General features: G+C 41.1%; 1 protein-coding gene across 10 annotated transcripts in view; it reads left to right on the forward strand.

Annotated features, from left to right (window-relative positions):
- soat1 (sterol O-acyltransferase 1) overlaps positions 1 to 12,737 on the forward strand; it is a 104,753-nt gene that overhangs the window by 83,945 nt on the left and 8,071 nt on the right. For all 10 annotated transcript variants that reach the window (XM_072573686.1, XM_072573683.1, XM_072573687.1 and 7 more), the window contains 4 exons: positions 4,939 to 5,020; positions 7,871 to 7,916; positions 10,831 to 10,960; positions 11,578 to 11,675. In XM_072573686.1, the coding sequence (XP_072429787.1) occupies positions 4,939 to 5,020; positions 7,871 to 7,916; positions 10,831 to 10,960; positions 11,578 to 11,675 (356 nt within the window). The remainder of the gene's footprint in view (positions 1 to 4,938; positions 5,021 to 7,870; positions 7,917 to 10,830; positions 10,961 to 11,577; positions 11,676 to 12,737) is intronic.

Here is a 12,737-nt window from a genome sequence, read left to right on the forward strand (position 1 = left end):
ACTCATGAGGACTCCAGTAGAAGGACAAGAGAGATATGTGCCATAGTGCAGCAGAACTCTGGGGCAAAGAACCTTCTATCAGATTGTGAAGGGCCTGACACAACACAGACTTGCTGTTATTTATTTTAGTGTCAATGACAGTGAGCTATTTTGTAATGTTCCAAAATGTACATTCCAACTGTTACAAGGCCACATCACAATACAACACCATGTTGCATGTCTGTTTACACCAGACAGCAGAATTTTTAATAAACGGTGGAAGATATTTTTGATGCCTATTGGAAACCCCTATAGGCTGAAAGCCTTATTCTTGATTAAATTCAGTGCAGAGAAATGAGAGAGAATAAGGAGAGACAATACATGTCATAATTTTTAAGAATATGGATGAAGGTTTTAAGACTGAGATTTACTGGAAGTTTCGGGTGTGGGAGATCACAGTAGATTGTTAAAAAATAAAAATTTGGATTGTTCATTTTGGAAGAGAGAAAGCTAAGAGGAGATTTGATAAGATTGATGTCATTAACTATGGAGGTAGAGTGAATAAAAAAATTTTTGCAGTTCTTGAAGGGTGATTAATGGGTGAGAACAGATTGAGGTGATTGTTAAAAGAGCCTGGGTAATAGGCAGGAAGTGTCTCCAGCTGTTAATTTCCACATTTTGGATCTGGTGTGCAAGGTAGAGTATCTGCAATGCTATCATCTTTGTGCATCGTTGTACAGTGAGATGGTTGCACTCCAGGTAAGGAGTGGATGGACCGAAAGGGAATGGGTAACTACTAGATTGAGTAAAAGCAAGTTTGTGGAGGCATCCCCTGGTCCATGTTCTTTTTGAACAGTTTTTATTTTTTTGGATACTACTGAGGAAAATGGTTCTTGCTGCATTCTCTTGAGAAACTAATTCTATAGCATCAGGAGTGACTCAGCTGTGCAAGATGGGACAGAAAACCATGGGAGAAAGAGAATTCCGTTTCAAGGGGAATCTATGTTTCTGCAGCTGCAAATGTAACAGCAGGATGACATGTTGCCTCTCTGGTGCCAGGGTCACGGCTGTTACTGAACTCCTGCAGGATATTCCAAAAGGAGAGGAAAAACAGCCAGCAGTCATGGTCCATGTTGATACCAATAACTTCAGCAAAAAGAGGGGTCAGGTCATGCAAGCAGGGATAGCAGTAATCTCAGGTTTATTCCTAATGTCACGTGCTAACGGGTTCATTAGTAAGAGAATGGACTGCATGAATAATTGGCAGGATGGTAAAGGAGGGAGAGATTTTATATTCTTGAGGCATCGGGCTGAACAAAGAACCAAGAAAATGTACAGCCCAGGAACAGGCCCTTCGGCCCTCCAAGTCTGAACTAATCCAAATCTACTGTCTAAATCTGTCACCCAATTCCCAAGCATCTGTATCCCTCTGCTGCCCACCTACTCACGCATTTGTCCAGGCGCATCTTAAATGCATCTACCGTGCCTGCCTCTACCACCTCTGCTGGCAACATGTTCCAGACACCCACCACCCTCTATGTAAAGTACTTGCCTCGTGTATGCCCTTAAACTTTTCACCCCTCACCTTAAAAGCGTGACCTCTTGTTATTGAATCCTTCACCCTGGGGAAAAAAGCTTATCTCTATCCACCCTGTATGATTTTGTAAGCCTCAATCAGGTCCCCCTCAATCTCCTTTTTTCTAATGAAAACAAACCTAACCTACTCAACCTCTCTTCATAGCTAGCACCTTCCATACAAGGCAACATCCTCGTAAATCATCTTTGCACCCTCTCCAAAGTGTCCACATGCTTTTGGTAATGTGGCGACCAGAACTGTACACAGTATTCTAAATGCCAATGTCTTGTACAATCTTAACTTGATTTGCCAGCTCTTACACTCAATACCCCGTCCAATGAAGGCAATCATACCATATGCTGCCTTGACCACACTATCTACCTGTGCAGCAATCTTCAGGGTGCAATGGACCTGCACTCCCAGATCTCTCTGCCCATCAACTTTTCCCAATGCTCTTCCATTCATTGTATAATTCGCTCTAGAATTAGACTTGCGTAAATACATCACCTCACATTTATCCAGATTGAATTCCTTCTGCCACTTCTCCGCCCAACTCTTCAGTCTATCTATATCCTCCTGTATTCTTTGACAGTCCCTTATGCTTTCTGCTACTCCACCAATCTTCGTACCATCTGCAAACTTGCTGATCATACCAACAGTGCTCTTTTCCAGATCATTTATGTATATTACACACAACAGTGGCCCCAACACTGACCCCCTGTGGAACACCACTGGTCACCTTTCTTCATTTCGAGAAACTCTCTTCAACTACTACTCTCTGTCTCCTGTTGCTCAACCAGTTCTTTATCCACCTAGCTAGAACACCCTGCACACCTTCACTTTCTGTATTAGTTTACCACAGGGAACCTTATCAAACGCCTTACTAAAGTCCATGTTTCTGACATCAACAGCCCTTCCTTCATCTATTAACTTGGTCACTTCCTCAAAGAACTCTATTAAGTTGGTAAGGCATGATCTCCCCTGCACAAAACCATGTTACCTATCACTGATAAGCCCATAAATAGATCCTATCCTTCAGTATCTTCTCCAGCAACTTTCCCACCACTGACGTCCGGCTCGCTGGTCTGTTGTTACCTGGAATATTCCTACTACCCTTCTTGTACAAGGGTGCAACGTGAGCAACCTTCCAGTCTTCCAGCACCTCACCTGTGTTTAAGGATGCCACAAGGATATCTGTCAGGGCCCCAGTTATTTCCTCTATCTCTCCTCCCTCAGCAACCTAGAATAGATCCCATCCTGTCCTGGGGATTTGTCACTTCAATAACCTCTAGCCTACCCAACACATCTTCCCTCTTTATGTCAATATGATCCAGACTAAACAAACTTATCTCTAATCTCAACATTCATCATGTTCCTCTCCTCAGTGACACTGATGCAAAGTAATCATTCAGAATCTCACCCATTCTCTCAGGTTCGACACACAGCTTTCCTTCATTATCCTTTAATGATTCTGGGCAGATCAGATTGTGCCCCAGCAGAATCTGGAACAATATGGGCTGTTTTTCGTAACGTGGGGAAAAGTTTAAACTAGATTGGTGGTGGACAAGAACCTGAGGGAAATGGATGTAAATGTGAGAAAGAAAAGTGGAAGGCCGATGAAACTACAATAAACAGCAAGTCAGGCCATAGTCCAAGCAAAGAGAGAAAATGTCAAAGACCAATCTAATGGTAAAATATTTGCTTGTATGGAATGCTTTCAATAAGGTAGACAAATAAAAGCACAACTAGTTGAGGGAAAGTGAGGACTACAGTTGGAAATCGGAGTCGAGAGTGTGGTGCTGGAAAAGCAGGCAGTCAGGCAGCATCCGAGGAGCAGGATAATTGACGTTTGGGCATAAGCCCTTCATCAGGAATGAGGGGCAGACTCTGATCTCCAGTCTGTGTATGTGGGAAGCATTTTAGAAATTAAGTCAGATGCCTTTGTTCCCCGAGTAGGAAATTATGGAATCCACCAGCCCAGAATGCTTTTGAAATGAGGCTACTGAATATATTTGAGAGAAAATTACATTCCTGGGCTCTAAATGTGTCGAGAGGTATGTGGAGAGAGCACAAGGGGAAGGATCAGCCATGATCATGTTGAATTGTAGAGCAGGCTCAATTATCAGTTGACCTATTCCTGTTTTCTGTGTTGTGATTCCCCTTTTGCACAATAAGTGGTTAGCATTTGTCGTGTAACTCTGAATGGGGTGGTCGCTACCAATTTCAAAGGGAATTTGGTAAGTGAATGAAGGAACAGAACCAGCATAGACTTGACGGACTGAATGCCATCCTCCAGTACTATACTATTATTTGATTTAGGATGTCTGACTTTTGGGAGACAAGAACCAGAGTTTGTAGGGAGTGTTGCATTGCCAGTAATGGAGCAAAATACATTGCACAGTGGCTAGCACACAGCACCAGGGACTCTGGCTCAATTCCAACCTTGAGTGACTGCCTGTGTGGAGTTGGCATGTTCTCCCTGTGTCTGCGTGGATTTCTGTCGGGTGCTCTGGTTTCCTTCCACAGTCCAAAGATGTAAAGGTTAGGTGAGTCAGTCATGCTGAATTGCCCTGTAGTATGTAGACTAAATGGATTAGCTGTGACAAATGTGGGGTTACGGGGATAGAATGGTTTGCTTTTCAGATGGTTGGTGCAGACTAAATGGCCTCAGTCTGCATTGTAGGGACTCTATGACTCTTAGGTAGTGGAGAAAGCAGGACCAGGGTCCTGAGTTGGATGATCAACTATGATCATATTGAATGATGGAGCTAGCTCAAAGGGTTGAAATTCCTACATTTGTTCCTATTTTCCGTGTTTCTGTTTGTGTATCATAGCTAGACTCTGTACGCTTCAGTTGGGAAATCCTATATGCTAACGTGGCTAATGTTAAGAACTCATCGTACAGATATTGTGGGAGCAAACTCTGTGGTTAATTTTTTGCTCAGGCTGATTATAAGGTTCCAATCTATTTATCATTATCAGTATTTCTTACGCTGATGCAGTATAATCGTTCGGGCTAAGATCTAATTCTTAGTCATGGGGTCAAAGCTTACCTTAGCAGAAGTGAAACAAGCTATTTCATTGTTGCTGCTTGGCATGTTTAGCTATTACTTAGAAGTAAGAAAGTGGTTCTTGCAACCTCCAGCCTTGATCTGTGATCTGTGCGTGAGAGAAATCAGACCAGAACAAGGAAATTCAAGAACTCTGAAGGAAACAAATGCCCTTGTGCTATGTACCTATTCATATCTATATAGTGATTCCAATATTTTGCATTAAGCTGGTTTTATTTATGGTTGCAAAAGCATTTCATTTGGATAGGCTGCTTTTTTTCTATTGAAGGCTTCATTGAGATCCTAATCTTTTGGTTTTTATCTTTCTCTTAGGTGACGTTCAAATACCACAGTTTTCTCACTATCTCTACTTCCTTTTTGCTCCGACTCTCATATATCGGGACAGCTATCCCAGGTAAATTCAGTCAGATCATTATCAGAAAGCTGGTTGAATGAGTAACAGCTGTATCTTTTTTGAACTATTAATGTTGAGGAAAGTCACCATAGTATTACCACAACAGACAGCTGCGTTCGCTAGGTGAGGAGAGAGGTTCAGAAGGACAGTCCTTGGGGCTAACCTCAGCCAGTGCAGGAACTGAACTCCTGCTGTTGTTCTCAATCTGTATCACAAACCAGCTGTCCATACAACTGAGCTAACTGACACTCTAGGGACTAGGAAGGTAGGTTTACGATGCAGAATGATGCTAACAGTATGGATTTAATTACCACACCAGCAGACGTTATCATGAAGGACTCCCCTTCTCAACCCTTCTGATGCATGGTGACCCTCAGGTTTAACTTATCACCAGATGCGCCTTCTAATGAGAAAGCAGCCCTGTGGTCTGGTAGGATAATGACAACTTGACCTTTTGAACAAGTATGGGTGGCACGGTGGCACAGTGGTTAGCACTGCTGCTTCACGGTGCCAGAGACCCAGGTTCAATTCCCGCCTCAGGTGACTGATTGTGTGGAGTTTGCACGTTCTCCCCGTGTCTGCATGGGTTTCCTCCCACAGTCCAAAGATGTGCAGGTCAGGTGAATTGGCCGTGCTAAATTGCCCATAGTGTTAGGTGAGGGGTAAATGTAGGGGTATGGTTGGGTTGCGCTTCGGTGGGGCAGTGTGGACTTGTTGGGCCGAAGGGCCTGTTTCCACACTGTAAGTAATCTAATCTAATCTGAACAGTGTCTGTATGGTGTAAATTGTAATCTGCTAAACTATTTGAAGTTTTTAGCTGAAACAGAACTAAACCATTTAGCTTATAAAACCTGTTCTACCGGGACCTGGCCAGACTGTATCTCCACTCCATATCCTTACATTTGATGCATACCTCTTGATACTCTGGCAATTTCACATATCAGATTTAATATTTATCAATGTAACTTCAGCCTTTTGAACAACTAAGTTCCTGATTTTGTTCCTGAAATGCCCTAATTGTAATTTTAAGATGATCTCTTGTCCTGGATTCCCTTGTGGTAAGTGAAATGTTGTACAAGGTTATTTCCAAGTTATTAGTGTTGTAGACCAGACCAGACCCCATCAATATATTTTAAGAAGGTAGCATAGACCCTAACCCTTTCTTATTTTAATGGTATATGTGAAGTGACATGCTCCAGGTGCATTGTGGTTGATCAAACTACTTGATGTTAAGAAAACACTAAACACTATAATTAAACTACAGATAAGTGGGAGGAATTTAGAATAACTTAACGATTGGAAAACTTAACTGAATAATAGATCCAATACCTATTACTAATTAGCTGTTTCCATAAACACATCCCTTGGCAAAAAGACAAATTCAAACACGCATTCTCCCATGCAGTCCACCAATCCAGGAGGGGAAAAAGATCGAGTCAATGTGTAGCAGCTAGGTGTCATTCACTGAAGCTTCCAACTCTTTTTGAGACCCCAAAGGCTTCTGGTTAAAACTAAAACCTAAAAACTACAAGAAAACTAGGAAGCCTAGTCTGTGAGAGCTTGCCAAACCCAGGTTGATTCTATTGTTCCAACTTTATTTTTTTTTAAAAAAAAACCCCAAGGCACCTCAAATTGTGTACTTTCTTCAAGACAGCTCATCACTACTGCCTTACGATTTTTCTTCAAATTGAAAGCCAGAACTAAATAACCTCTTAAAATGACAGCATTGTTACATTAGGCTCAGTGTTTAAAACCCTGCAAGGTTTGTAGATACCAAAGATTTACTGTACAATAGCCTAGCTTTTTTTTTGGCTTTACACTGTTGCAACGTCTTTTTTTTCATCATCGTGAAGCCTGATCCTCTCCTCCACTTGTTTTATTTGATGCAATGGAATGCAGATGTAAGCATTGTTTCAAGCCTGTGTCCTGAACAGAGGAAGCTGGGACCAGCTTAATTATTGGTGAGCTGTACGTAAGAACATAGGAACTAGGAGTAGGCCATCTGGCCCTTTGAGCCTGCACTGCCATTCAATAAAATCATGGCTGATCTTTTCATGGCCTCAGCTCCACTTACCTGCCCTCTCACCATAACCCTTAATTCCTTCATTGTTCAAAAAAAAACCTTACTCCGCTTTAAAAGTATTTACTGAAGTAGCATCAACTACTTCACTGGGCAGGGAATTCCATAGATGCACAACCCTCTGGGTGAAAAAGTTTTTTTTACTCAATTCAATCCTAAATCTGCTCCCCCACTATTTTGAGGCTATGCCCTCTTGTTCTAGTTTCACCTGCCAGTGGAAACATCCTCTCTACGTCTATCTTATCCATTCCCTTCATAATTCTGTTTCTGTAAGCCCCACCCCTCCATTCCTTCTGAATTCCAATGAATATAATCCCAGTCTACTTGGTCTGTTTTTACAAACCAACCCCTTCAACTCTGAAATCAACCTAGTGAACCTCCTCTGCACCCCCTGTAGTGCCAGTACATCCTTTCTCAAGTAAGGAGACCAAAACTGCACGCAGTATTCCAGGTGTGGCCTCACCAGCACCCTGTAGAGTTGCAACACCACCTTCCTGCTTTTAAACGCAATTCCTTTAGCAGTGAAGGACACAATTCCATTTGCCTTACTAATTACCTGTTGTACCTGCAGACTAACCTTCTGTGATTCATGCACAAGGACACCCAGTGATTTATAAATCTGTTTTAAATCATGACTTGAGACTGCAGAATAACTGCAGAACCTATGATTTTATATTACAAACCAAACTCTGTTCCTTTTAATGTGAGCAGGAATTCTGTATTTCAATAAACAAGCTATTATGATATTTGCTGAATTTTTCTTAATGCAGGAATCCTACAATTAGGTGGAGCTACGTTGCTACAAAATTTGCTCAGGTAAAAATTTTTAAAGCCAAGTAATTTCTGACACGCTGATATTTCTGTAATGGAGTGAACTTCAATGATGTACTGAAATAGAGGTCTATCTGGTGGCAGTTGCAAGTCGGCAGGTATTTGGGCATCTCTGATCTCTGTTTTGCCCTTCGAATTGGAGAATTTAACAGTATTCCAGAAGGTCATTCAATTCATGTTTACGACGACTCATGGAAGAGTTACCCAGATAATCCCAATGTCCAGCCCTGCCTCCAAAGCTCTCTTCAGTACTCAGCTCTCTTTTGTGACCATCTATGAAATCTGCCTCCACCAGGCAGTGCATTCCAAATCCTAACAATTGAAGAAAGCAGTTTCTCCTCCTCTCTCTCCTAACTATCTTGCTGACCATAATTAAATTGTAACCCTTAGTGACTGATGTACCAACTCGTAGAAACAGAGTATCCTTCTTTACCTTGTCAAAATCTTTACAAAATGAACAGGGAATTATCCCCACATGATGGCCAACATTTGCATCTTCCACCCCTATAAATGAACTTGCAGTTAGTCTTAAAATAAGATGCTGCAACTATTAGAAATATGAAATGGCAAGTGAAAATGTGAGAAATATTCAGCTATGCAGATTCTGTAGTGAGAAAAACAGAATTAACATTCGAGGTTATGTCTTTGTGCTATTTGTGGATCTTGCTGAGCAGGGCCAGCTATTTGTCTACTGAATTGTTTGTATTTCATAGTAATTTGTGTGCAACTTTGTACTGTATCTATGAGAAATGACAAGGTGATTAAAAATGCAAATCTGCTGTCTCTTGAAGTTTTCAGTGCAGTACTGACTCTGATATGACTTGGACACATTAATGAGCCAGATGTATTTCTTTCTGTTGTGACCCTGGATTGCTGTGTGGAAATATTGTTTTTTTTTTAAAACCTCCAAATAATAGTCATACAGCACAGAAAAAGACTCTGGCTAACTTCTCTGCACCGATCACACATCCCAATCTGACCTGTTTTGTTTCCTAGCATGGCCATGTCATCTGAAATAACTCCACAGAGGCCGGTATCCCATCACCAAGAACCCCCCCCCCCCTTGTTTGTACGTGCATTGTACTTGACACTGGTCTGACTTCCTCAGAATCGGTGCTGAGTGAACAGAACCTCTGTTTGTCTATCAGCCAGGGCTCCCTGTTTGGACCAGGTTAGCAGCCCTAATCAGGGAACTGATATTTGAGATCCAGCTGGCTGACCTCATTGCAATCACTCTAAACCCTTCCCATTCATATACCTATCCTGATGCCTTTTAAATTTGTAATTGTATCCACCTCCACCACTTCCTCTGGCAGCTTGTTCTATACACACACCACTGTTTGTGAGATAAAACTGATCTGAGGGATAACTTTAAATCTTTCCCCCTCATCTTAAACCTATGCCGTCTAGTTTTGGGTCCCCCCACATCCTAACAAAAAGACAGTAGTTATTTCTCCTGTCGATGCCCCTCATGGTTTTATAAACTTCTGTAAGGTCAGCCCTCAACCTCTGCTCCAAGGACAAAATATCCCAGCCTACTCGGCCTTTCTGTATAACTCAAACCTCTGGTCCTGACAATATATTTGTAAATCTTTTCTGCAGCCTCTAAAGTTTAACAACATCATTCTTATAGAAGAGCAACTAGAATTGTATGCAGTTTTCTAAAAGTGACCTCACCAATGTCCTGTACAACTGCAACATGACATCCCAACTCTGATACTCAATGTTCTGACCAATGGAGGCAAATGTCTTCACTACTCTGTCTACCTGAGACTTCACTTTAAGGAACTGTACACTTTCAATCCCAGGTCTCTTTGTTCAGCAGGACTCCCCAGGGCCCTATGATTAAATGTATAAGTCTTACCATGATTTGCCATGACAAAAAGCAACACCTCACATTTATCTAAATTAAACTCCATCTGCTATTCTCTGCCCCATTGGCCCATCTGATCAAAGTCCTGTGGTACTCTGAGGTAACCTTCACTGTCTACAAGATGACCTGTTTTAATGTCATCTTCAAACTTCGTAACCATACCTCCTCATATCACATCCAAATCAATTATCTAAGTGACAATAAGTAGTGGACCCAGCACAGATTCCTGTGGCACATTACTGGTCACAGGCCTCTAGTCTGCAAAGCAATCCTCTGACAGCACCCTCTGTCTTTTACCTTCAAGCCAATTTTATATCCAGTTGGCTAGATCCCCCAGATTCCATGTGATCTAACCTTGCTAACCAGCATGGAACCTTTCTGAACACTTTGCTGTAGGCCACAAAGACAATGGCTACCGTTCTGCCTTCATCAATCTTCTTTGTCACCTTTTCAAAAAAAAACTCAATCAAGTTAGTGGTACACGATTTCACACAAAGCCATGTTGATGATCCCAATCAGTCCTTGCCTTTCCAAATGCATATAAGTCCTGTCCTTCAGAATCTTCTCCATTGACTTACCCACTATTGCTACCAGGCTTACTGGTCTGTAGTTCTCTGGCTTTTCCTTGATGCCTATCTTATAGAATAGCATCACATTATCCAACCTCTAGTCTTCTGGTACCTCCCATGTTGCTGTTAGTGGTACAAATATCTCCCCAAAGGGCTTGGCAGTTTCTTCCTTAGCTTCCTATACAGTTCAGGTCCCAGGGATGTATCTACCTCTTAGGATTTTAAGACCCCAGCACCACCACTTGTCATATGAACTCTTTTTAAGCCATCGCTATTTATTTCCCCAAGTTCCCTAACTTCCATGTTGTTCTCCACAGTAAATACTGGCACAAAATATTAATTTAGTATCTCACCCCCATCTTCTGTGGTTCCATGCATAGATGGTCACATTGATTTTTAAATGGCCCTATTCTCTCCCTGGGTTCTTTCGTCCTAAATTATCTTTTTGGTTTTTCAGGTTCTGGGCTGTCTGTTTTATGCTTATTATATCTTCGTCCGACTTTGTATTCCGTTGTTTCGAAACATCAGCAAGGAGCCGTTCAGCTTGAAAGTCCTCGTTCTTTGCATCTTCAACTCCATTTTGCCAGGTATGGACCATCCTTACACTCTGTTGCTGAAAGTGGAAACATAGAGCATACTGCAGGAAGTGCTTGTTTTGAATGATGCAATGAATACATCATGAAACACAATTAATTGAGGACACTGGTGCAGTAATGTATTTAGATCACTCGAGCAGATCAGGCCTCCTTTTAAACTATTTGAGCAAAGCATGTTAATATAGTGTGGACTAAGCTTAAGTTGGAAAACCTCTTCTGCAGGCTGATTCAGATGGCGCTGATATTTAGTTTAGAGTACTAAGTGCAAGTGTGAAAGTTCACACTAGTCATTTGAGTACTGTTTGGAGATTTTGAAGTCTAGCAGAGACTTTCAGCAGCTCATTTTATAGAACGGGTCTGACGCAGATCTTTGAGCAGTATTCTTTCTATTGTCTGGAAAGGGTGGTTTTCTGTACCTCCATTTGACTGAAATTAATCTTTTTCTTTTTGTTATTTTTCTTAATTTAGCAGCTTGTGAAGTTCAGGGATTGCTCTTCAGTAAAACATGAATTGGCAAAAGATCTAATATTGAGATTTTTTTTCTATTTATCACAACATGGCTAATTTTTTAGAACTACCCTAAACTTTGTTTTTTGTTTGTGTTTCAGGTGTGTTGGTACTATTCCTCGCCTTCTTTGCATTCCTGCACTGCTGGCTCAATGCCTTTGCTGAAATGTTGCAGTTTGCTGACAGGATGTTCTACAAGGTATCCTTCTAAATTATTTTTTTTAAAAATCCACCAGGTATATCTTGATGTGGTTTTCATCTTTGATAGAAGCCACTCCTCTGAAGGGTATATTTTTTGATTATCTAAGTGCCACTTAGTTCACAATAGTGTTGAACTACTATAGATGAATTCTGTTGTGCTCCTTGAGTACAATACAACTGAGTACAATGTGCAGTTTAATCACTTTGTTTTAAAAAAAAGTATCTATTATCCCTGCTATTCCAGATATTATGCACATTTTCCATTTGTTGTTAACCAAGGTTGATGTCCACAAATGATGATGTGCATGTTGTTAATGATACCTGTGGTATAGTCAAAAAGTACCAGGAAATATGTTTATTTTTAAAACTGAAGACTTTTGCTTCTCTCTGCCTTTAGTAATAAAAAAAATGCAAACAAACTCTGATCATCATATGGCATCTTACAAAGGCTGGCAGAAAAATACTGATGGCAGAAACTTAGGAGCAGATGCCCTTTGAGCCTGCTCTGCTATTAAATATGATTGTGGCTGATCATCCAACTCAATATCCTATTCCACTTTATCCCCACATTCTTGATCCTTTTAGCCCTGAGACATATATCCAACTCCTTCCCGAAAACATTTGTGTTTTGGCCTCAACTACTTTCTGTGGCAGAGAATTCCACAGGCTCATTGCTCTGAGTGAAGAAATTTCTCCTCATCTCAGTAAGCAACTTCTCCTGGGCTTCCTGCAACTGATAAAGGTGCCAGAAAGGATTAATTTTTCTATAAACGTTTGTATAGTGTATAATTAAATACATTGTCAGGATATAGCTGCTGACTCCTGTTTCCGAGCTTTTTTTTTGTGGGATTTTAGTGCTGTTGAGTGAAGATTAGCAAGGTGAAGGGAGGTGGGCTAAATTAGGAGATGGACTTCGAGGATGAACTGCTTCCCAAATCCAAACATTTTCTTCTGGTTGTATGTTGTCGGATGACTTTATACAGAATGTTTATTTGCAAGCTGTTTCCAAGCACAGACTGGGAGAAGTATTTATCATGAAAAATGTACCTCTGTAAATCTG

The sequence above is a fragment of the Chiloscyllium punctatum genome, chromosome 7 (assembly GCF_047496795.1).
Source record: "Chiloscyllium punctatum isolate Juve2018m chromosome 7, sChiPun1.3, whole genome shotgun sequence".
Taxonomy (NCBI): Eukaryota; Metazoa; Chordata; class Chondrichthyes; order Orectolobiformes; family Hemiscylliidae; genus Chiloscyllium; species Chiloscyllium punctatum.